Here is a 21,917-nt window from a genome sequence, read left to right on the forward strand (position 1 = left end):
TACAAACATTTCTCTTTATATATGTCTATTTATATCTATATTTATATTTATAAATATACTTGGTATTTATATTTATTATCTATTATTATATTTAAATTTATTATTCAACTATAAATTTTTACATATGTATTTTATTACCTTTAATATTATATTTATTATATTTATATTATGTTTATTGTTTATATATTAAATATAATTTATATTTATAAGTGTGTATTTATACGTCTCTATACTGTCTGGATGTTTCTCTTGGTCTGCCTGTACCAGCAGTGTAACGGATAACTTGCCCCCACCGCGCTATATAATAAATTAACATTAAACCCACCGCCACCTCCCTGGCCACGCCCCCCGCCTTGGCCCCGCCCCCACCACCTGGCCCCGCCCCACCTGCAACCACGCCCCCCTCCCGCCCGTCGCCAAGCCTCCCCCGCGCGGCCACGCCCCCGGGGAATCCCTTCCCCGCCCACCACCGTGAGCCCCGGCGCCACGCGTGTGCGTGCGTGCGTGCGTCACGTCCGGCGGCGGGATCCGGAAGTGGCGCGGTGGCCGGTTGCTATGCGGCGGGCCGGCGGCGGGTCGGGAGGTGAGTGCGACCGAGGCTGACCGGGCTCCTCGGCTGGGCAGGGGGAGCGGGAGGCAGCAGGGAGGGCTCCTCCGGGGCGGGCCTGGGCGAGAGAGCGCCTCTGGGCTCCCGGGGGTGCCGCTGAGTTTCTGGGGAGCAGGGTGGGGGGTGAGGCGGGGCCGGGCCGTGCGGCCTGTCCGCTGCTGGGGGCGTGAGGAAGGGGCGGGGGGTCCCCCGCAGGCCGCCGCGCTGCCCCGCGGGCTGCCGGTGCCTGTCCCCCTGTCCCTTCCCTTCCCTGCCGCCGCCCGGTGCGGGGTTGTGGGCGCCGCTCGGAGCGGGAGTGAGCGGCTGCGGTTTGGCACCCGCGCAGGGACTTCGTGGCACCTCGGGCGGGCGCTTTCGTAAGGATAGGGCGTGTGTGGAAGGGCTGTGAGACCAGCTGGGGGTGGTGGAAAAAGGGTGACAGTCCTGATCCGTGCTGAGGTGTCAGCACTTGTGCACTTGTTGGGTTTTTTGTAAAATGTTGTCGATGTTCTATTATGTCTGGAGTCTTCACGTTTTGGGGCCTGGCTTTGCAGGTGGTGGCAGAGCTGAAGATACTCTGTTTATGAAGACCTTGTGTGGCAGGTGCGCTGCTGTGTGTCCAACTTCCTTTGGTCTCCCTGAGCAGAGCCGGGCACAGCTGTGCTCCAGGCAGGGTCAGCCGGAGCAGGTGGCTCAGGGCAGTGTCCAGTCAGGCTTTGGATGTCCCTGAGGACGGAGACTGCACAACCTCTCTGAGCAGCCTGTTCCTGTGTCCCGCCACCCTCACAGTTTTTTCTTATGTTCAGGTGGAATTTCCTGTATTTCAGTTTGTGCCTACTGCTTCTTGTCCTGTCACTGGGCACCACTGAGAAGAGTTTGCTTCCTTCTTCACATTCTCCAGTCAGATATCTATATGCATTAATGAGAGTTGTCTCTTCTCCAGTCAGAGCAGGCCCAGCTTTCTCAGTCTCTCCTCATGTGAGAGCCGCTTCTGTACCTTCATCATCTCTGTGGCCCTACACTGACCTTGCTCTATATATTTTTTGTCCCGGAGAGCTCCAGACTGGACCTAGCACTCCAAATGTGGCCTCACCAGTGCTGAGTAGAGGGGAAGGATCACCTCCCTCCCTTGAATTGCTGTGGCAATGCTCTTCATAATGCTGTCTAGAAGATCACCTATGATTTCTTTTTAACTCAGGGACAGAAGAGCGATGGCTTTGAGAATGGTTGGTGTGCCTTGTCAGTCGGAGGTGACCGGCTGATGTTTGAACACCAGCTGGTCTTTCTCTCTGCTGGTCATATCCCAAAATGGGGAGGTAAGAATCCCAAAAGAACGGTCAAATTAAACTGTGATGTCTTCTAAGTGAAGGACAGGGAACCTAACCATGAGTTCGTGGCTAATGGTGAATTCAAAGGTGGGAATAGTGTCTTGAGTACGCTCAAGCCAGAGCGTGAGCAAAGCTAGAGTAGAGCAAAGTAAAAAGTTTTATGAAGAATCTGTTTGTCCTTACGTTGTTTCAGAGTGCATGGTGCTGCTTTTTGGTATTAAAGTCCTTTTTTAAAGCAGATTATCCTCTTTGAATTTTAGGATCAGCATCTCATGTTTGCTTCCCGCTTCCTGGCACTTCAGCATCTCTCCGGTGGGGTGTCCGCGTATTCTCAACACCACTTTGCGACAGATCGTTGTGATAGGAATACTTGCTGCTGCTGTCTCTTTGCTTTACTACTCTCTGGTAGTCATCCGCAATAAGTATGGGCGTGCATACAGGGACAAAAGATTCCACAGGTGAGAGCTGAAAAGACTTTTGTGGAAAGGAATGAAATGGAGTTTTGGTGTGAAAGAGGAAACGCTGACAGGTTGTGCCTGTAAAATACGTGAATGGGGTGGAAAAAGTATGAGTAAAACTTCCTGCTTTTTAAACAAAACTTTTCTTATCTAACTTTTTAATTTATCAGTAATTCAGCTTTCTAATATCTATGTATCTGTACCAGCTCAGTAAAACTATAGGCACAAAAATACTGCGTAATAAATTATTTAGGAAATTACTTTTGGTATTTATTCTGAGAATTTGATTCTTATGGGTGGCACTTCACTGTTTTTTCTTCAGCAACATTCAACAGTGAATACTGTGTGCTTCCTATGATGGAAACAGTTGTCCTGTTTTGAGTCTGATGTTGAGAAAAACTTCCATATGGAACTTAATTGCCACATAGTAATGCCTAGTTTTCTTCTAGATATCTTGCCCGAGTAACTGACACTGAAGCTACAGATACAAACAACCCCAATCTGAACTATGGAATAGTTGTGGACTGTGGCAGCAGTGGCTCTCGGATTTTTGTGTATTGTTGGCCAAGGCACAATGGTAATCCACACGATCTGCTGGACATCAAACAGATGAGGGACAAAACCAGAAAACCAGTGGTGATGAAAATTAAACCAGGTACTGGAAAGAAGTTAATTTTAGATGCAATTTTCTAGATAGTTGCCTATCCTAACTTTGCTTTTTCAAACCCCATATTTAAAGTGTCTGGGTAAAGGACACTTGCAAGTTGTCAGCATGGCACTCCTCCAGATTTCTCTGGGTTTGGTTTGCAGAGAGCTTTGTTCAGCTTTAAAGGTTGAAACATGACCCTGACGGGCAGGAGGGAGAGGTTTCTCGACAGTTGTCGGTTCAGTTGTCAGTTAACTTGATTCTGTTTATTTAGTTAATAAATACTTGGCTTTCTGTAAAGCTATCTGAACCACTTATATAAACAGGCAATATGTCTAACACAGGTTTTTGCTTATTGTTTAGAGGACGTTCAAGTGTTAGCTTCATTCTTATTTTTCTCATTTTTGTAGTTGATTTCATGGGTTTGGGTTGTTGGTTTCTTCTCTCTGCGTTGGCTATCAAGATTTTCCAGGAAATGCCCAAAACTTGAGTTGCTTCCCTCTCCTATTTATCTGTTTCACTAGGCATTTCGGAGTTTGCCAGCTCTCCTGAAAAGGTCAGTGATTATATTTCTCCACTTCTGAGCTTTGCTGCTGAACATGTGCCACGTGCAAAGCACAAAGAGACTCCTCTTTATATTCTGTGTACTGCAGGAATGAGGATTCTGCCAGAAAGGTTATTGGCTGTCTTATTTTTAGCATTTAGAATAGCGATCCTGGTGTGTCTGACTATTTTTAACTGTTCAAACTGTAATTTTGCAGCCAGCAGAAGGCAATACTTGAAGATCTGCTCACTGATATTCCTGTGCATTTTGATTTTCTGTTTTCGGACTCACATGCAGAGGTTATTTCAGGGAAACAGGAAGGTAGGTTAACGTTGGAAAAATTATCTTTGCAATGTTTATTACTTTCACAGTACAACTTGGATAACTTTTTTTTTTGTTGCTTTTTAAAATTCTGGTTTGGTTGAGAGACCTTATTCCTCAGTAGCAACATATGGAGTGTGGAGATGATCATCTGCTGTGATCTTCTAATGTGTCTAAATGTTTTCTAATTAGCAGTGAAAATAACTTATCTGTGTTTAGCAGGAATTTTAATCCATTTTCTCTGGGTTTGGGGAGGGAGGGGTAAGGATAAGGCATAACATTCTTGATGGAACAAACCTTGCAGGGAAAAATGGTTTCTAAAGGAGCAATGTTTTGATGTGGTCAACTCACTAGAGGCTTAAAAACACTTTAAAAGCTAACTTGCTTACTTTTTCTGAAATGTACACATCCAATTGTCTTTAATACATTGAATTAGGATTTTTACCATAGCCTTGACTTGGGAGAGAAGGACTAGAATAACTTGTCAGGAATCTTTAACTTCTAAGTATTTTATATAATATGAGCAGCAATATAGCTTAACTCATATGCAAAAAATCCCTCTTTGTTTTTAAGATTATATGCACCAGATGAATGTACTGAAATGTCCAAATATGTTTTCTTATGCATGTAGGAGTATATGCATGGATTGGCATCAACTTTGTTCTTGGAAGATTTGAACATACAGATGATGGTAAGTACCTTCGTTGTGAATTGGATTTTTAGGAAGGATTTCAGGTACATTCCTGTGCTTTCACTGTTGATGGTGTGTTTTTAGACAGAGATGTTAATGAATGGTGTGTGTGCAGATGCTGATGTTGGCTTAATTTGTATGTGAAGTTCCAGTGATCTGCATTGCTACAAAAAAGTTAAGTAGAAATAGTGTACTGCTGCTTTAGGCCCATCCTAGTTGTATTTCTTAACACCTTTTTGTCATTTTATCCAGAGGATGAAGCGATTGTGGAGGTGCATGTCCCAGGCAGTGAAAACAAAGAGGCCATCTTCCGTAAGAGGACAGTGGGTATTCTTGACATGGGCGGAGTGTCGACTCAGATAGCATACGAAGTCCCTAAAACTGTAAGCTTTGCCTCTTCACAGCAGGTTATTATCTGTGCAACTTTCTTCTTTTCCTTTTGATTTATTTTAATGCATATTTGTTGTTTTGTTTTCTTTGTTTTGAGTCCTATTCCTCATTACATCACATGTCAAAGCCAAGGCAAAAGAAGATGACAAATACAAGTTCCTTCATCAGCTAAGCAATTCATTTGTATTTTGTTCATTCAGAAAGTTTATTTCAATTAGTATAATTTGCCACTAATTTTTAAGTGCATTCTTTGTGTGCATGTATGTATGTACAATTTTTAAATTTGTGTTACACTTAAGAGACTGTATTCTGGAGTTTAGAAACCAAACGTTGTGTGGTGGTTCTTATATAAGAACTTCTATAAGATACGACTTTTCCTTCAAGTTGGATTGGTAGAAACTGAATTAACAGGACATGGGGGTAACAGTACAGTTTGTTTAAATATCACCTACATCGTCAGCACCGTTCATCTGTTGCAGGAAGCAAATTTCTTTGTTACAAGTCTTAAATTAAACATAAGTTGCTCTAGCTTCAATCCACTGAGTTCTTAATTCCTGAATTTTTGAAGCTGGATAATCTCCCATTCACTTAATTGAGAAATATCTAAAGGCTAGCATAAAAGCCCTGTGTTTTGACTCTCAGTGCACTGTTACAATGATTGTATATATTTATTTTTTTTTAAATCTTCCTGTGAAATGGTGCATTTTCATTATTACAGGTTTTAATAACCATACTGCCTTTCAGACAGATGGTGTAACAAATAGTTTGGGCTGTTAAACAGAAGTATGGGCGTTTAGATTCAGAGCAGATTGCCCCAGTCAGATATGAAATGGAAATAAGAAGAGTTGCAGTCAGTTGATGATGACTGTTGTACATCTCTAGCTGAGCATAAGCTGATATAAAATAGGTTTTCTGGCCATGGAACCTCTCCAGGTTCCCAGACAATGACAAGAGAGTCAAACAACTGACTGTGACGCTTACAGCCCTAGTGCTGTTCTTCATTCACAGTGTCTGTTGGAAGCCATGCAGTGTTATGCTCCATTTCTGAGCACGTTCTGCATGAAATGCTTCTGCTACGCAGCTCATAAATATCTGCAAGTGACTGATGTGTGGTATGTGAGGAGAGATGAGTGATTGATGGGTCGCCTGAAAAGCTGGAGATCTCCAGATTGGAAAATGAAGAACAGCTCTGCTGGGCAGCCTATAAATCTGCCCAGCCTAGCAATCAGCAGCAGGGGGACTCAGTCAGAGACTGTAGCACTGAGATTAGTAGCCACAGCACGTACTTTTTCAGAGGAGAAGATACTTCAGGGTCTGTAGAAGCAGTTCTGGAAATTCCTGGAGTATCAGCAGTGATATTGCAGTTCTCTGCAATCAGTATGCTTTGCTCTCCCTAGGAAGTAGAAGGTATGTGGACCTGTGAAAAGCAAAATAGATAAGTAAGGAGTGAAGTTTAAAGATGTCTTTGAGCATCCAGTTGTCCAGAAAACTCATCTGTAGGTTCTGGCTCATACTGGTTATACCTAATCTTGGTGCTTGTGTTCCTACAGGAGGAAGTAGCCAAAAACTTACTTGCAGAATTCAACTTGGGCTGTGATGCTCATCAAACCGAGCACGTATACAGAGTCTACGTTGCAACGTTCCTTGGCTTTGGAGGAAACGCAGCGCGCCAGCGATATGAAGACAGTCTGTTTACCAGCACAGTGCTTAAAAACAGGTAACTGGCTGCAGCCCCTTGGGGATACGGGTCGTGTGCATCACCAGGCTCAGTAACCCCCCAACTTGAATACATTTAGTAAAGCGTCCTGACGTAAAACTTAATTTCTACAGCTGCACGCAATGCTGAAGTTTCCTTAATGGAGGATGCTTTGTTTTGATGCTGTCGTATCCCAGAACTTGCTGTTTCTGATATGCAGTTGTTACTGTGCTTGTTCCTTTATACAGACTGCTGGGCAAACAGACTGGCCTGACTTCTGATTCACCCTACCTAGACCCTTGCCTGCCCCTAGATGCTCAGGATGAGATCCAGCAGAACGGACAGATAATGTATCTGCGGGGAACGGGAGATTTTAATCTGTGTCGTGAAATTATTCAACCGTTCATGAATAAGACTAATGAAACGCAGACATCTCTTAATGGTGTCTATCAGCCTGCTGTGCACTTTCAGAACAGTGAATTCTATGGTTTCTCAGAGTTCTACTACTGCACCGAGGACGTGTTACGCATGGGAGGAGATTACAATGCTGCTAAATTTACTAAAGCCGCAAAGGTAGTGCTCTTGAGAGAAACTCTTAATTCAAAACATCTACTCTCCAGAAGCATTTTGTTCGGAAATTCTTGCAACAAAAAATCTACCTTTAAAGATCCAAAATCCTTTTACCCGGCAATAAACTGTCACAGGGCATCTCTCTTCCTCACTGTGTTTTCTTTCAGAATACTTGTTTTAAGGCACAAGAGTAAAACTGACTCACTGTAGAGGGAACCGGACTTGTGGTAGTCACGTTACAGCAGAAATATTGATAATGGGGAAATCCACGCTGCTTCCACCCCTTGCTTCTTTTTAGGAATGTCTGACTTGTTAGAAAAAGGATTTCTTTTCCTCTTGCTTCATACATTTTGCACCAGTTTCCCAGGTGTTACTCTTAACAGGGACCAATCTGTTGGGGACAGTTTAAAGTAAGGCTACAACATAGAGTAGAAGAGTACGACCTGCTTTGTCAGTGCCCTAAAAATAAGTTGTCTAGTTAGTTGGAGAATATAGTGTTACTGAATATTTAACCATAAATGCCAAGTACGGATCAAAATGTTACAGAAAATACCATGATGTTCTTGACTTTTCTAGTTTTCAGTATTTGCAGAGCATCTTATCTAGTCGCATCTTTTTCTTAAGGCAGAAGCAATGTTGAAGTCTTTTTTTTTTTTCTTCTTGAAGGATTATTGTGCCACTAAGTGGTCTGTCCTACGAGAACGTTTTGACCGTGGTCTTTATGCATCACATGCTGATCTCCACAGATTGAAGTAAGTATTTGTGTTTGTACAGCAAAGTCATTCATGCAGAGCTGCCAGGGAGAGGTCAGGGTCATGTCCAAATGATCCATTTAATGAACTCATTGAAGGTGTGAATATAACCTTAAATATTGCATCAGCCATAAAAAAAAATACTGATAATTATGTGTTTAATTGTGTCCTCAGTACTCTGGGACTCTTAACTGCTGACCTGACCTTGTGCCACTCTTTCTATAGGTACCAGTGTTTTAAGTCTGCCTGGATGTATGAAGTATTTCACAGTGGTTTCTCTTTTCCTGCGAGTTACAGCAATTTGAAAACAGCTCTGCAGGTTTATGACAAAGAGGTGCAATGGACCTTGGGAGCCATTCTTTACCGAACACGGTTTTTACCTTTAAGGTACCAGTTGTTTTCTCAAGTGTCTAGAAAGAGCATTTGGGTGGAAGGTGCGGGGAGTTTGGTGGGGGGGGAGAGGTACAGTGGTAGCAAAGCAGCTGACGGGTAGGGGGAGACAAGATGTTGTTTGTAGAGCATTAGATCTAACCTCAGCACATATTTCGAGCAGCTCAAGTAATGCTTTAAGAAGACTATTCTACTAAAACGAGCTCTGTTTCCCATGGTAAGATAGTTTGGAGGCAAAGTTAGGTTGGCAACTTATGTCCCTTATCCCTTGGATTCTTTTCAGAGACATCCAGCAAGAAAACTTCCGTGGAAGTCACTCCCACTGGAGGAGCTTCTCCTTTGTTTACAATCACTATTTGTTTTTTGTCTGTTTTCTGATTGTGCTGCTCTCCATCCTGCTTTACCTGCTGAGGCTCCGACGGATCCACAGGAGAATGTTGCATAACAGCTCAGCTACTTCCCTATGGATCGAGGAAGGCCTCCCACCACAGAAGATCGCAGGACCCTTATGAGATGCTGTGATGAAGAGCTTTTATTGGACTTGCTACACAAAAAGCCATTTTTGCCTCAGGGTTCCTCCTTTTTGTCCCTTTAAACCATTGAAGAAGCAGATTGCCCAGAGCGTGTAATACAGCTAGGCTTTGGAAATATGGGAAAATGGGGTCAACTTGGCTTAGTCTCATCAGACAATATCTGCCAAAAATTACTTTTTTTTTAATATTGCACTTTTGTGTGTAATGGGACGAGCAAAGGCTCGTCAGTAAATGCGTAGCAGCAGCTTAAGCTACGTATGGTAAGAGAATGAGTGTGAATTCTCATCCTTTGGGTGAGATTGTGAAATACTGTTAGCTAGGGTGAATGAGGACTGTTTTTATTTTCTTTTCCAGATTCCAGGATTGATATCACTTGACTTGTCAGTTCTGAGTCTCCTCAGTCAAAGAAAAGGAAGTGCAGGGTTTTCAAAAACAGTAAGGAAGCAACCTTTTAGGACAGCTTATCTGATTTTATATTCTGGAATAAGTACTGTGATGGAGAAGAAGAATTTATTGCACCCAATGCTGTGCTTCCACAAAACTGCTTAAATCAGTTTTGTTTGTTTGTGACAGTTTCCCCTTTGGTCTTGGAAAGCTATATCCTCATAGTGGCAAAAGTCACTACTTTTTAATCCTTTATTTCTGTTTCAAAATCATTCAGAGATCTCCCTGAAATTCCAGTAAGGTGAAGAGAACTGGAATATGCCTAGGCTTTTGTTTCTGCTAGAGTAGACATGCACAGTGTCTTCTTTTTGGTTTTGAGTACTCTGTTTTGTTAATTTATATTTTATTTAAAACTGTTAATTTTACTTGAAAGTAAATTTGTCCATGATTAAAAGTGGGATTTATATGAGCTTCTGGTCTATGGATATTTTATTGCACAGTACCACTTCTGTTCTCACTGTTTGTATCCAACTGGCAAAACTTTCTTCTCTTCTAGTAGGTGTGAATATGATGGAAAACTGGATGCTGTTTTCAGTATTGGAGAACTAGATGCGTTGATACCATTTTTGTCATACTTAAGGTGTAGTTTATTCATCTAAAAATCTAGATACTTCGAATTGTTTTATAGTATCCTTTTGATACACTTGCTTTTGCCTTTGTCTAGGAAATTTAGGCTTGATTTGCTGAACTACAGCTAAATTTAGGTGCTAAATTTCCTGCCTCTTCCATCCTGTGGCTGGTAGACGGCCGTGTTGCAGTCATAAGAATTAACTGGATATGTGGTGGAATTTTGAAATGGCAACGGAATCTTTAACTGAATGTTCAGAAATAACAAATAGCATCTTCCTTTTATAAAGGATTTTTTTTGTACCTGACAAGTCTAAGCACTTCACCAGCTGAGAGTCTGGTTTGCATTTTGCTATTTTTTGAGCACCATCTGAGTGAATGCTTAGATAATACACCTCTCACTTCTGATGTCTGGAACTGTGGTACAAACTTGTTGCGCTTGTAGGCTGATAAGAATTATCAGAAAACTGACACTGTCAATTGTTAGAGAGCCTGTACTTCCTGTTTCTGAGATGCCTAAAACTAGAGTAGAGAGCCTCTAATTGCACACTTAGATAAAGCGGCCCCCTTTGGACCAGGGCTGATGTTAGTGCTAAAGTGGAGAGGAGGTATCAGGGTGTGACTTGGCAAAATCCAGGCAGATGCCAAGCATCTCTTAGCAGAGGAGATTAGTGTCTCAAATGCAGCAAGAAAAAAAACAAACAAACAAAAAAAAACCAAACAAAAAAACCCACCAACCCAATAAATGCCGATGGAAAAACTTAGGAAAATCATAAAAACATGAAAAAGTTGAAGGAAGAATGTTTCAGACCTAAAATAGAATTTCCTTTTAGATGCTGCAGCATTTTCTTTTTAGCGAGGTTCTGAACATGAAAAGGACTACAAAACAAAAAAAATCTTAACGTATAACTTTAAAATTGAGTCTTTAATAGAACGAGAAGATTGTTTTTTATTAAATAACGGATGGTCATGGGGGAAACTATTCTGGCCTTAAACTAAGGTGGTATAAACACTTTTGAAAGGAAAAGCAATTGTCTAAAGTTATATAATTTGTCCTGGTGGAGCCAAGTGCAGGCTTTTGATACTGCTTTCTTGTTTTGTAGGATGGACAAACTGTGGCTGTGCACAATGAAGTGTGTGCTTTATGGCCCCCAGAGCTTAAGAAGATTTCGGTAGAACAAACAGCTAGGAAGCTTGGCGAATGCAGTAGGGACAGGTACAGCGCTGGGATAACGGAGGCAGAGTGGTCTGGTGCTTACATGTAAAGCATTGTGGGCCTGATTTAGGGTTTCCACGCTCGTTTTTGAAAGCACCACAATGGGGAGTGAAGATACCAAGTACTAAGAGAGATGAGATGAATGGTGCTGAGAAGGTGATCAGGAAAATGGGGTGTGAAGAGGCAGGATACTTCCCATGTACCCCTGACTGCACTGCTGTGTACAGTGTCTCTTTTTGGTTTTTTTTTTTTCCTTTGTCTTTTTTCTGCTCCAGGATACTAACAGTGTTGTCCTGCTTTTTCTAGTGGTTTGGTTCAGGAAGGGCAGAATAAAGATAACCTAATACGCAATTTCCTCCTGTAATGGTAAAAAAGATACTGCCAGCAGAGATTGGTTGTGGGAGCAGCTACTGTTCATTAAAAATCTAAGCAGTGCATGAAAAACCAGATTCAAACAAGCCTAAGGCCTAGAAACTTAAACAAGCTTTCTTCATTCATGCAAAATAGTGCACAGAGGCCTGGTTTATATCTGTATTTCCCCCCGCTTCATTCAGATATTGGGTGGTAAAGTGCTTGATAAGGTGAGCAGGTGTCAAGGTGTTTCAGAGTGAGTGGGGGTGAACACTTTTCAAAACTAAAACCAGCTGGCTCTTATGTGCCTGGGGACTTGCTTTCCTAAACTCTTTTTAAGGTCTTTAAGAAATCTCATTAGATGCTCAGCTGCCCCTCCCTGTGTGTGAGAAGGGCCAATTTGTCATGGTAATGCCAGTCACTGAGTCTCACTTTCACAGCTTGTTTGTTTTTTCTTCCAATAAACTGTTTCCCCAATTACTTCTTCAATTTGTATTTCTTTGTGCAGGTTTTTTGCTGCATTATGTCTTTATGGTTGTGATGCTAACTGAAAGATTTGAGGGGAATAGGCTGAGTTTCTTTAAACCCAGCCTCTCAGCCATTCCATCCATGACCACACAGTCTCACACCCTGGTAGTACAGTCAGCTTCAAGGGGTTGAGCACAAGGGGGAAGCAGAACTGGGACCCTCTTTATTTTCCAGCAAGCTGGGGGTTAAGCCCCTTGATCTCCCACAGGTACAGGGGGCACAGCAGAGGCAGCTGACTTAATTAAGTTTCCTCAAGGTGCACAGGAGAGAGCCATCATACTCGTTAGAAGCAAGAGACTATAAGGGCTGGGAGAACAGAGGGCTGAGGAAGGAGGGATGGTGCTGTGCTCTGGTGCTCTCTGGACATGCTACTGCTTATCTGAGGTATTCTAGCTTCAAAGGGAGGATTTTGCTCTGTTGGAGGAAAGGTGGGATTGTTTTCATTGCTGTGAAACCATGGGGAAGGTGCAGCAGAAGTCTGGTAGGATGCTGTGGAGGGGAGCAAAGCGTGCAGAGTGGTTTGCGGTGAGGTACTGAAGTAGAAAACCAAGCCTAAAACTGGTGGCTTTGGATTGCTTTAGCAGCTGTCCTGGGACAGATTGCTATTGCTTGGAGAGAAGTGCATGTGTTGAGAGGAATTTCAGCAAATTCTTAGGCTGTGGCTCTGAAATGGTTGATTGTGCCTTTGGAAAGAGCAGAGCATCAGTGACTTGGAACCTCTGGCTTTTGCTTCTTTCAGGAGGTGGTTTTAATGCTGAAACTGGGGTGTGCTTGGGTTTTGGGTATGGAAGAGAGTAGGATTTTTGTGCTGGGAAAGTGTGTTTTAGAAGAAATGATGTTAAAAACCAGCTTTGAGTACCAGCCTGACCATCAGGGCAGTGTAGGGCAACAAAATGGTGCTGAGCATGTCAACCTGATTGTATATTTATGTGCAGGTTTGTGGTGTGATCAGAGTATGTCTGTGCCAGGAAGCAGCTGGAGCACCCTGCAGGTCACTCTGCTCCCATGGTCTCGCTGCTGGTGTGTCTGCGAGGCCAAGGGGATGGCCTGTGGGGTAGGATTGGGATTGGGGAACAGTCTGCTCCTCCTGGAGCACCCCAGAGGAGGTGCCCAAGTGCTGCTGATTAACGAGATGTTGGTCATCCAGCCCCCAGCGCGGGGGGAGCTGGAGCCAGGCGCCGTCCTGTGTAACGCAGCACAAGATTTCGGCCCACGGGCTGCGTGAGGCCCTTCCTGTGAGGGCTTTGTGGGAGTTCACTGCGTGTTAGTGTTTGCTCTATTGAGGCTGACAGATGAGCGGGTGCCTTTAATTGCTTTAAGAGCTTAAAGCCCACAAGGCATGGGGAGGGAGGCGCAGATTTTTCAAAAGCAATCAGCTGAGTGCCAAACCTAAATGCTTGGACTTACAAGACTGCTGTGCTTTTTGGTGCTTGAACTATCCTGTGGCAAGTGTTTGCAAATTCAGCTCTTGCCTTCTTTGACAAGCTGGCTGTAGTATCCCAATAATTAGAATTACAATGTGTGTGTGTGGTGGTGGTTTTTGTTATTTCATTTTTTTTTTTCCCCTCCCTAGGGGTTTGCAGGATAGGGCAGGGGCTCTGGAAGAGGAGGAAGAACTTTGTGGCATCTCCTGAGGGGGAGACTAAAACCATTATTCTTGCAGCTCTTCTTGCAGCTCCAGATGAAGGGGTAAAATAAAAAAGGAAGCCTTTCCATCCTACCCCTGGACAAGCCTGCTCCAAAGAGACTACAGTAAGCGACACCACCAGGGGAAACATGATTCCTTTAGGAGACTTAGCAATACCTGTTTTCACTCAGTGCCCGTTCCTAGGCTCGGATTCCCAAGTCACAATGGTAATGTTTATCTGTTTGTGTCTGTTTCTGCATTAACATGCTTTATTTTCTTTCTTCTGCTTCTCCTATTCACCTTGTCCTTTCTCCAGGTCCATTAAGGACAGGTAAGGCATGCAGAAAAGCACAGAGGGGAGGCAAGGGCACTGCTCTTTGACCTATCCCAGTGACCTGGAATGGACAGGCGAATGATACTGAAGCTTTTGGCTTCACGGCCTCTTAAACGTATCACTCTTCTTTTTGTTGTTATGTTTTTGTGTGTGGAAAATGTCCAAAACAAACATGGCCAAACGTGGCCCCTAATGGAAGAAGTGGTTGGGAGACAAAAGTATACCCATGAGAAAGGCAGGGGAGGGTGGGGAAGGGAGGAAGCACATGGGTCTCCTCTCGGGGCTGGTGCTTGTTGGTAGGGAGCTTGTTGGAAACAAAAGGGTTTTCTCTCTCTGCACCACTTAGGGAGGGGGACAGTCAATAGTAGTGACTTGGTGGCATGCCTGATCGGGGGCACCTTGTTCTTTCTTGTCCCATTGTTTCAGCCATTGTTGCTACTAAATAATGCATGAAGCTGGTTGAAAGCCCAAATGAGCTCTTGCTGTGTCCCTCTCCCTGGGCACCGGCCTCTCTGTGTGTAGTGTTCAGGGGACCTGGTCCTGACAGTTGTTTTTCAGGTCACCCTCCCTTTGTTTAAAGAATGGGAGGACGACAATGACTCTCACCTGCTTGTGCTTGAAGGCCTTTGGGCTGGTAGGAAGTGGTGGTGGGAACTTGCTCGGGACTGGGTTAGCAGTGTCTTCCTAGATGATGAGTGAGATGTGTTGCTGGAGATGCTTTTTAGAGCCCTGATCTTCAAAGGGGAGTGTTCAGGCAACGTACAAATGCACTGAAGACACAATGTGATGTCCAGGTTTTCCTGAACTCCAGATGCTTTCCAGGGTCCTGGAGGTTACTCGCTCTACACTCTCTGCCACAAATAATGTGCAGAGCAGGGCTGGATTTAAACCTACAGATAGATTACAGATGTCTTCTGTTCCCAGGTCTCGTGTGTATGGCATTTGACCAGCATTTCTCCTCTGCTGATAGGTCCCACAGTGACTTGCAGACAAGATGCCAGGTTTTTTCCCCATTAGGTGGTCTCTCTAGGTTGCCATGGCCAGATTTTGGCAGGCAGTAATAAACAGCAGAAGGCAGTAATCTCAGGTAACTCTTAAGGTATCGCCTGCCATGACAGCTGAGGGTCCTTAGCTCCTTGCTGGTCACGTAGGCACGAAGGGTGTTAATGAAACAGTGGGATCAGACGTGAGGATGTGTAATGCATCTCTACATAGCTGTTCCTGTGTCCTGACCTTGCAGTGAGCTCTCTCACAAATTCAGCAAGGGGAGTCTCTGTCCTTGAACGAATTGTTCAAGCTTCTGCATAAGAGCAGAACCGCTGGCAGAGGCTGTTCTTGTTAGGGCATGTTCTTTGGTCTGTCACAGTGAATCAGCACAAAAGACATTAAACCAGATGTTTCCATAACGCCTTTTAAGGATGAGGAGGGATTTGGTGCATTTGCCTGGGAGTAATGAAGGCCAGTACATTGTGTTCCTGAGCATCCTTCCCCTTGTGCAACCAAGCCATCTTATTCTGCTCAGTTCCTCCTCTCTTCTCCCTTGCTCCCGGACATAGCTAGCTTAATCACAGCAAAATCAATCCTGACAGACTGGGTGGGAGGCCAGTTCTATCTGCTCAGTGCTCTTCAGGGCCAGAAGCCCCTTCTCTGGCTCCTGCACACAATGTGCTTGCAGAGGCTCTGCTGTTAGGAGGGGGACTCTTGCCATCTAGTGGGAGGGGATGGTAAACCTCCAGGGCCTCTGTCATCCCTCAGGATAAGAAGACAAAATGCAACCCTCCCTCCTGGACTTTTAGTGCATTTCACTGCACGTGTGGGATTAGAATCCTAGAATGGTTTGAGTTGAAAGGGACATTAAAGATCACCTAGGCCCACCCCTCTGCCACAGGCAGGGACACCTTCCACTAGCCCAGGTTGCCCAAAGCCCCGTCCAGCCTGGCCTTGAACCCTTCCAGGGAGGGGGCAGCCACAGCTTCTCTGGGCAGCCTGTGCCAGGGCCTCCCCACCCTCACAGGGAAGAATTTCTTCCTTACACTTAATCTGAATCTGCCTTCTTCCAGTTTAAACCCGTTACCCCTCGTCCTATCCCTACACCCCTGTTCAAGAGTCCCTCCCCCCTTTCCTGTAGCCCCTTTCAGTCCTGAGAGGCCGCTCTAAGGTCTCCCCGGAGCCTTCTCTTCTCCAGCTGAACCCCCTCAACTCTCTCAGCCTGTCCTCACAGGGGGGTGCTCCAGCCCCCCGAGCATCTCCATGGCTTCCTCTAGCCCCGCTCGAGCAGGTCCGTGTCCTTCTGCTGTTGGTGCCCCCAGAGCTGGACCCAGCACTGCAGGGGGGTCTGATGAGAGCAGAGCAGATGGGGAGAATCCCCCCCCCTCGACCTGCTGCCCACACTGCTCTGGATGCAGCCCAGGACACAGTTGGCTTTTTGGGCTGTGAGCACACAGTGCTGGCTCACAGTCAGTTTTCCATCCACTAATACCCCCAAATCCTTCTCCCCAGGGCTGCTCTCAACCCGCTCCCCGCTCTCCCTGCCTGTCCTTCCATCCCCACACTCTGTCACAGGAGCCATCCCACCATAGCTCTGTGCTGCCAGTAAGTGCACACATCTCTAACTTCTCTTGTTTATTCCCCACAATACGTGCATTTGCATAGAGGCATTTAAGTCGCCCCCCTGATGAAGCTGAATTACTGGCTGGAATTCCTTTGTGCTGCTCTCCAGGTGCTCTCCTGCTGCCCTGGGACCCCTCTCCAGGCTCTGGGCATCTCTTGCTGGCACCAGCATCAAGCTGGTAGTGGGATGGGTTGAGGTTCCCTTTTCCCTTAGTGTTGTCACTGCCTTGACTTGGTGATGCTGGGTTTCTCAAACTCTTTTCCTTTCTAGAAATCTCACTCTTTTCACATTTTTTAGGGGCAAAACTCTGTTTATACCCTTCTATACTCATCTCCTGGATGGCTGAGTTGCACAGAGGGACTCTGTCAGGAACCTGGATGTATGGGGAAGGACACTGGTGTGTGCTGCCCAGATAACTGTATGCCACCTGCACTTTGTCAGGAGATTGCTTGGGGGAAGTTGCCTTTCAACAGCTGACTCCTTGAATCAGTGCTCAAAGACAGCTGGGATGGCTGTGTAATTGCTCCTACAGATAGAGAATGGAAAGTACTCACAAAGTGCCTTGCACATGGGTCTTTCTTAGCCTAAGAAAACCAGAAGCTCACATTCCAGTTGGGAGATTTTGGCACTAACTGGCCTCCCCCCACCCCTTTCCTGAAAGGTTAAGGAGGAGAGAAATACAAGGAAGATGTATGTGGTTTCTCTGGGTGTGCACTGCTCTATTGTTCAAGCTGCCTGGGGCTGAGAAGGAACAGCTGCTGTCATGTACAGGAACAGGCATCATCTCTGAGCCCCTGCGCCTGCTACAGAAATATATCTGCTCTGAGTATTTCTTGGGGCTTCAGGTTTTCACCACCTTCATGTATGAGCCTTTCATTTGCTCAGAGATAGGTGTGTAGTTAATGGATGTTGAAGGTGTGTTACTCTCTAGGTGATGCATCAAACTGAGAGCTGGAAGACACGGCTCTATTGGATCTCATACAAGGCTGATCTGCACTTCTGTTCAAAGTGCTGTTTTGTTAGAGTCTGGACTTCAGCAGAGATGGTTTTGGAATGTTTTTTTAGAGCATGGTGGTCAGCTGTGCCTTAGTGAGCTTGATTTGCAAGACTGAAGTTCTGAGGCCTGCAGGTGTGAGGGGGTGACTGCAAAGCATGGAAAATCAAGTGGGTGATGGGAAGGAAGCATGCTGTGCTCATCACCTGCATTGCACTGACTGTTAGACTAGAACACATGCAGAGGAGGAGAAACAGAGATCTCAAAGGATTGAAGTTATTATAGAAATTGAATCTCATTTTTCCACCTTTGCTGGCTGCAAAAGAGCTGTGTCATGCGACGGTCCCTCCCTGAAGAGAAACAACACAAGTTTACAGTCCTTTCAACAGCACCTGGCAGTAACCAAATAGCAGGGGATGGGAGTCTGGGAGGTCAGTTCGGTCAGTACCAAACTCCTGATGTGGAAATTGTAGAAATTCCATTAGGGATTAAATGTATTATATAAATTGGCTTATATGCCTTTTTTGAGGGAAGCATAAACCTACTCTCCAGAAGTGCTGGACAATAGGATGGTTTGTTAGCCATCCTGTGAGCTCAAAAGCAGGGATCTAGCTCTCCAATTACACATTGCAGGAACTTTCCGCTAGAGCCAATTGGTGTGAAAGTTGCCACGTGTCAGTAACGTTCTTACAGGGTAGTCGGGTCCTTCAGTTCTTTAGGTATCACCTAGATCATCTCTGTGCGGAGCAACCTTTACGGAGCTTAGTGTATCTGCTCTGTGAATTTGAAAGGTCAAGCCAACCTACGGCTCCAGAGAGTCTACAGGGTGAAAACACAAGGTTTGGGGAGGCAATGAGCCTTCTCTTCTTTTAAAAGAACTGAAAATTGGAGAAGAGAGATTATAGAACCTAATAGCGCGTACCTAATTTTTGGGAGCATGGACCATGACTGTGACTACTTGGTCAAAACCAGTCTTGACTTGTGCATATGGCAAGGCGTGTCCTTCAGGCAGATGCAGAAGAAAACACGTAGGCAAGGGATGTAGACCTGAAATGGTGGCTGAGTGTATGGCCAAGAGTGATTCAGCTGTAGCTGGTGCTTGTACAAGTATTTTGCATGAAAATATCCATTGTATGTGGAGTCACTGAATGCAGAAAATTGGGTGCCTGCTGTTAGCTATGGTATTGCTGCCCACAAGGGTGTATCTTTGCCCTTGGGTTGGAAGAAGCTGAAAGGTTCCTGCTGGGGAGAGAATAAGAGCGGGTGGTGGATCTGTGCTTCCCTCCTGGCGAAGGGCAGCAAACTCCACAGAGCCCCGAGAGCAACGAGGTGACAGTTAAACAGGTTGGGAGGCGATAGGATGGCTGGTGGGCCTGGCAAGTGGTTTCCCTGGTTGCCTGTTTGCATGATCAGATGATGCAAATCCAGTTGGAGCAGCGTTTTTCTGTAGACTATATGATTTTGAGAGGTTTTCTAATTTTTGTTTGCTTGGTGCTTGTCTTTTGGTCTTAACCAGCTGCAGTATGAAGGGGGCAGCAAATTCCCTGAATCCAGCGCGTTACCTTGAAGAGCTTTGCTGAATTCCTGCTGAATGTTTTGCTTTATGCAACCAGCAAACTCTTCCATCAGCTGGAAGCCTTCATGGCATTTGCTGTTTGTATCCTTACCCGACCCGGGCATTCGGCAAACATTCCTCTGTCAGGCTGTCATGTTTCTCCATGCCCTGATCAGCAGACGCTCACACATTCCTTCCTCTGGCCAAACTGCCTTCAGCTTCCTGCCAGTCTGAAATAGCTCTGTGGAGCTTCTGCAGTGACACGTTTTTCCCCTGATGGCCCTGGGACTGAGCGAGGTGAGTCCGGCCAGGCCTGACCCACCCAGTGGTGCTCTGCTGATGGCCACGATGCTAATTGCAATTTGCAGTGTTTCACCTCTTTCATGAGTGTTCCTGGTACAGGAGCATTAGGGCTCTGTGGAGTGCTGTGCTAAACCTCCTGCTGACCACTTGTGCTGGCTTCCCTGGAGGAAAAGCCGAGCTCTGTTTCAGTGGCATCCTGGCTTTAAGTCCTGACCTCTTGCTATCCTCTATGTCACACCAAGAAATAACTGTCCTCTTCTTAATTTTTTTTTTTAACACCGCCATTGATCTTGGGGGACTGCCCACAGGAGGCTTTGCCACCTCATGGGAATGTGGTTGTCACAATCCTACCAATATTATCAGCTGGGGTAGTCTCCTGGGGGGTGGGTCCCATCTCAGAGCCTGTGTTGCCAGCAAGTATTGGGGCCATTCTTGTGTTAGGCTGAACCCTCAGTTCTGGACCAGACTACTCTACGTACAGAGCCTGTGAAACAGGGAGCAAGAGGGACTTTGTGCTGAACCTTACGGTCTCTTGTAAGCAAGGTTGTGCTTCCCTGGTATTGTCAGTTTGTTTAGTGAGGAGCTATGACCTTGCTTAAATGATGCAGGGCAGCATTACCCTTCCAAACTTCCATCACTTCCTTTCTGTTGCCAGCACGTCGCAGGTTCCTCTAATGTTGGTGCCCAGTTCAGTGCAATATCCCTTTCCAATAAGAGGTGGCATCAGAGCGTGGGGAAGCTCTGCACATCAGTGCCAGAGCAGCTGGGACTAGGAACAAATGCTGCTTTTCCTGTGGTTGGGGTTGAGAAAATGGAGTTGTGCTCTGAGCAGGAAGCAGGCATTGCTTGGGGTGGGTAAATTGTGTTTAGGAAGTGATGAAAAGCCTGGGAAAAGGGGAGAGTCTGACAGACTAAGCACTTGGATTAAGCACGTGGATTAAGCACTTGAACTTTTCAAAATAATTAATAGAATTAATTTGAGAATTTGATATGAAACCCGGCAGGACTAACCTGGAAGAGTATGCTATAGGCAGCAGTTGTGTGCTAGGGAAGGGCTTGCTGGAAAGTCCTTTACAAATATGAATATGCTGAAAGAAATGGGAATATTCCTTTGAAAGTTAGCCTTTGGGAATACCTGCTGTTCTTTCTGTGCCTATCAACTTTCTGCTGACTTGTATGAAAAAGGCACTGAACATAGATTTAAATACCCAATGTCAAAGCTGGTGAGAAAATATATTTCCATTTTTTGGGAAATGCTGACACTTCAGAATGCGTTGCTGTCCAAAATTGGGTCAGAAAACAAAATTTCAAGGTCTTTTCTGTAATAGAGATTTGAAAGACACTGTTTTCTTGTTATTTTCATGGTTACAGAAAATAGAAGGGAATAGAATTGTTATGATGCATTAAAAGCCTGAATGGGGGAAAAAAAGGACAATTTTAAAAACGCACAACCCCCACTAGTTGATAAGATTGCAGAAGTTTACATGGCCTCAGAATAAAGTCTAATTGATTTAGCTGTTACTTGTTGATAGAACTATTTCAACTAGCTCAGACCAGCGTTACTATTTCACTGCTAGCTGTTTGCACCGCAGATGCTCTGAATTTTCTGACACAGAAGAGGTCAGGACTTTTGATCTTTTGGGTTTTTATGAAGAATTGTTTTCAGTATCTGGTTAGTTCTCGGGATATCAAGGAGTGTGGATTAACTCTTACTGCAAGATCTAGATGGTTTTTAAGTATGTGCCTTGGTTTGAGAGGCTGTAGTTACGAGCTTTAAGAATATTGAGCTGCTGGAAAAGCAATTTCTGGATGCTGAAGGGTTAAGGTGGGGGATACCTGAATAGCTGGGGAGATGGCATGCTGCAAACTCTACAAACTGTAGGGAGGGGTGTAAGCTTGAAGATGCTGTACTGTAAGACCCTGCACTCCTCTGTATGTGTAGAGTGCTCAGCACTGTGAGGCTCTGAATCAAGCTGGGGTGCTTCAAAGCTGCTGTGACCACACTGTATTGTTTAACACTGATATCAATGCGATTCTCAATATTTGTTCTCTAGGAACGTCCTGAGTAAGCATTCATGCTCCTAATCCACCTCCTTCCTTGCAACTCTGGCTAGATTCCACCCCCCCCCATTTCTTTTCTGCTTGCAGTCCTTCTGCTCAGATTACAAGACAAGCCCATGATATCACCCGCTATGAGCTGAGGCTGAAGGGGCTGGCTCTGGGGAGGGGTTTGCTTGACTAACTCTAGTGAAATTTGCCAGGAAGCAGCAGCTTCTTGCAGCATATTTCTCTGGCTGCAGGATATTTTCCAGCGCAGAGGGGACCACTCAGACGGCGCGCTCAGCCCAGAAGAAAGAACTTCATGAAGCACGACAAGACAGAGGTCACCCCCAGCACAGCCTACCACTAACTCCAAGGTAAACGCTGTCCTGCCGAGACCGCGGGCCGGCACGGTGGCGTTATTGCCAGAGATGAAGGGGCT

The 21,917-nt window shown here is 45.1% G+C and overlaps 2 protein-coding genes across 21 annotated transcripts in view; both read left to right on the top strand.

The window, feature by feature from the left end:
* Positions 1-512: 512 nt before the first annotated feature.
* ENTPD4 (ectonucleoside triphosphate diphosphohydrolase 4) lies at positions 513-11,972 on the top strand. Of its 5 annotated transcripts, XR_012621057.1 has the most exons (15): positions 513-583; positions 1,785-1,902; positions 2,175-2,372; positions 2,822-3,027; positions 3,543-3,693; positions 3,780-3,883; positions 4,515-4,574; positions 4,827-4,981; positions 6,515-6,681; positions 6,909-7,233; positions 7,897-7,982; positions 8,208-8,369; positions 8,656-9,340; positions 9,846-9,929; positions 11,020-11,972. XR_012621057.1 is itself a non-coding variant. In XM_074808101.1 (14 exons), the coding sequence occupies exons 3-14, from the start codon at positions 1,895-1,897 to the stop codon at positions 8,882-8,884; spliced, it is 1,851 nt and encodes a 616-aa protein (XP_074664202.1). In that variant the 5' UTR covers positions 549-583; positions 1,141-1,189; positions 1,785-1,894; the 3' UTR covers positions 8,885-9,758. The 5 variants fall into 5 exon arrangements, 4 of the variants coding, with proteins under 4 accessions (XP_074664201.1, XP_074664204.1, XP_074664203.1 ...); XM_074808101.1 differs by lacking the exons at positions 9,846-9,929; positions 11,020-11,972 and adding an exon at positions 1,141-1,189 and having other exon boundaries at positions 549-583; positions 8,656-9,758; XM_074808100.1 differs by lacking the exons at positions 9,846-9,929; positions 11,020-11,972 and having other exon boundaries at positions 8,656-9,758.
* The window catches only part of LOXL2 (lysyl oxidase like 2), a 63,949-nt gene continuing 53,076 nt past the window's right edge, over positions 11,045-21,917 (top strand). For 8 of the 16 annotated variants that reach the window (XR_012621056.1, XM_074808082.1, XM_074808087.1 and 5 more), the window contains exons 1-2: positions 11,045-11,132; positions 12,947-21,852. The gene's annotated coding sequence lies outside the window, so the exon portion shown is untranslated. The remainder of the gene's footprint in view (positions 11,133-12,946; positions 21,853-21,917) is intronic. The other 8 variants (XM_074808090.1, XM_074808083.1, XM_074808097.1 and 5 more) reach the window with 8 other exon arrangements.

The sequence above is a fragment of the Strix aluco genome, chromosome 28 (genome assembly GCF_031877795.1).
Source record: "Strix aluco isolate bStrAlu1 chromosome 28, bStrAlu1.hap1, whole genome shotgun sequence".
NCBI classification, from domain to species: Eukaryota; Metazoa; Chordata; class Aves; order Strigiformes; family Strigidae; genus Strix; species Strix aluco.

Bases quoted from the DNA above. Each gene is read 5' to 3' on its own strand.
- ENTPD4 (XM_074808100.1), top strand. The intron at 3,884-4,514 runs GTAGGTTAACGT...TTATGCATGTAG, and splicing joins TATTTCAGGGAAACAGGAAG to GAGTATATGCATGGATTGGC. The intron at 4,575-4,826 runs GTAAGTACCTTC...CATTTTATCCAG, and splicing joins ATTTGAACATACAGATGATG to AGGATGAAGCGATTGTGGAG.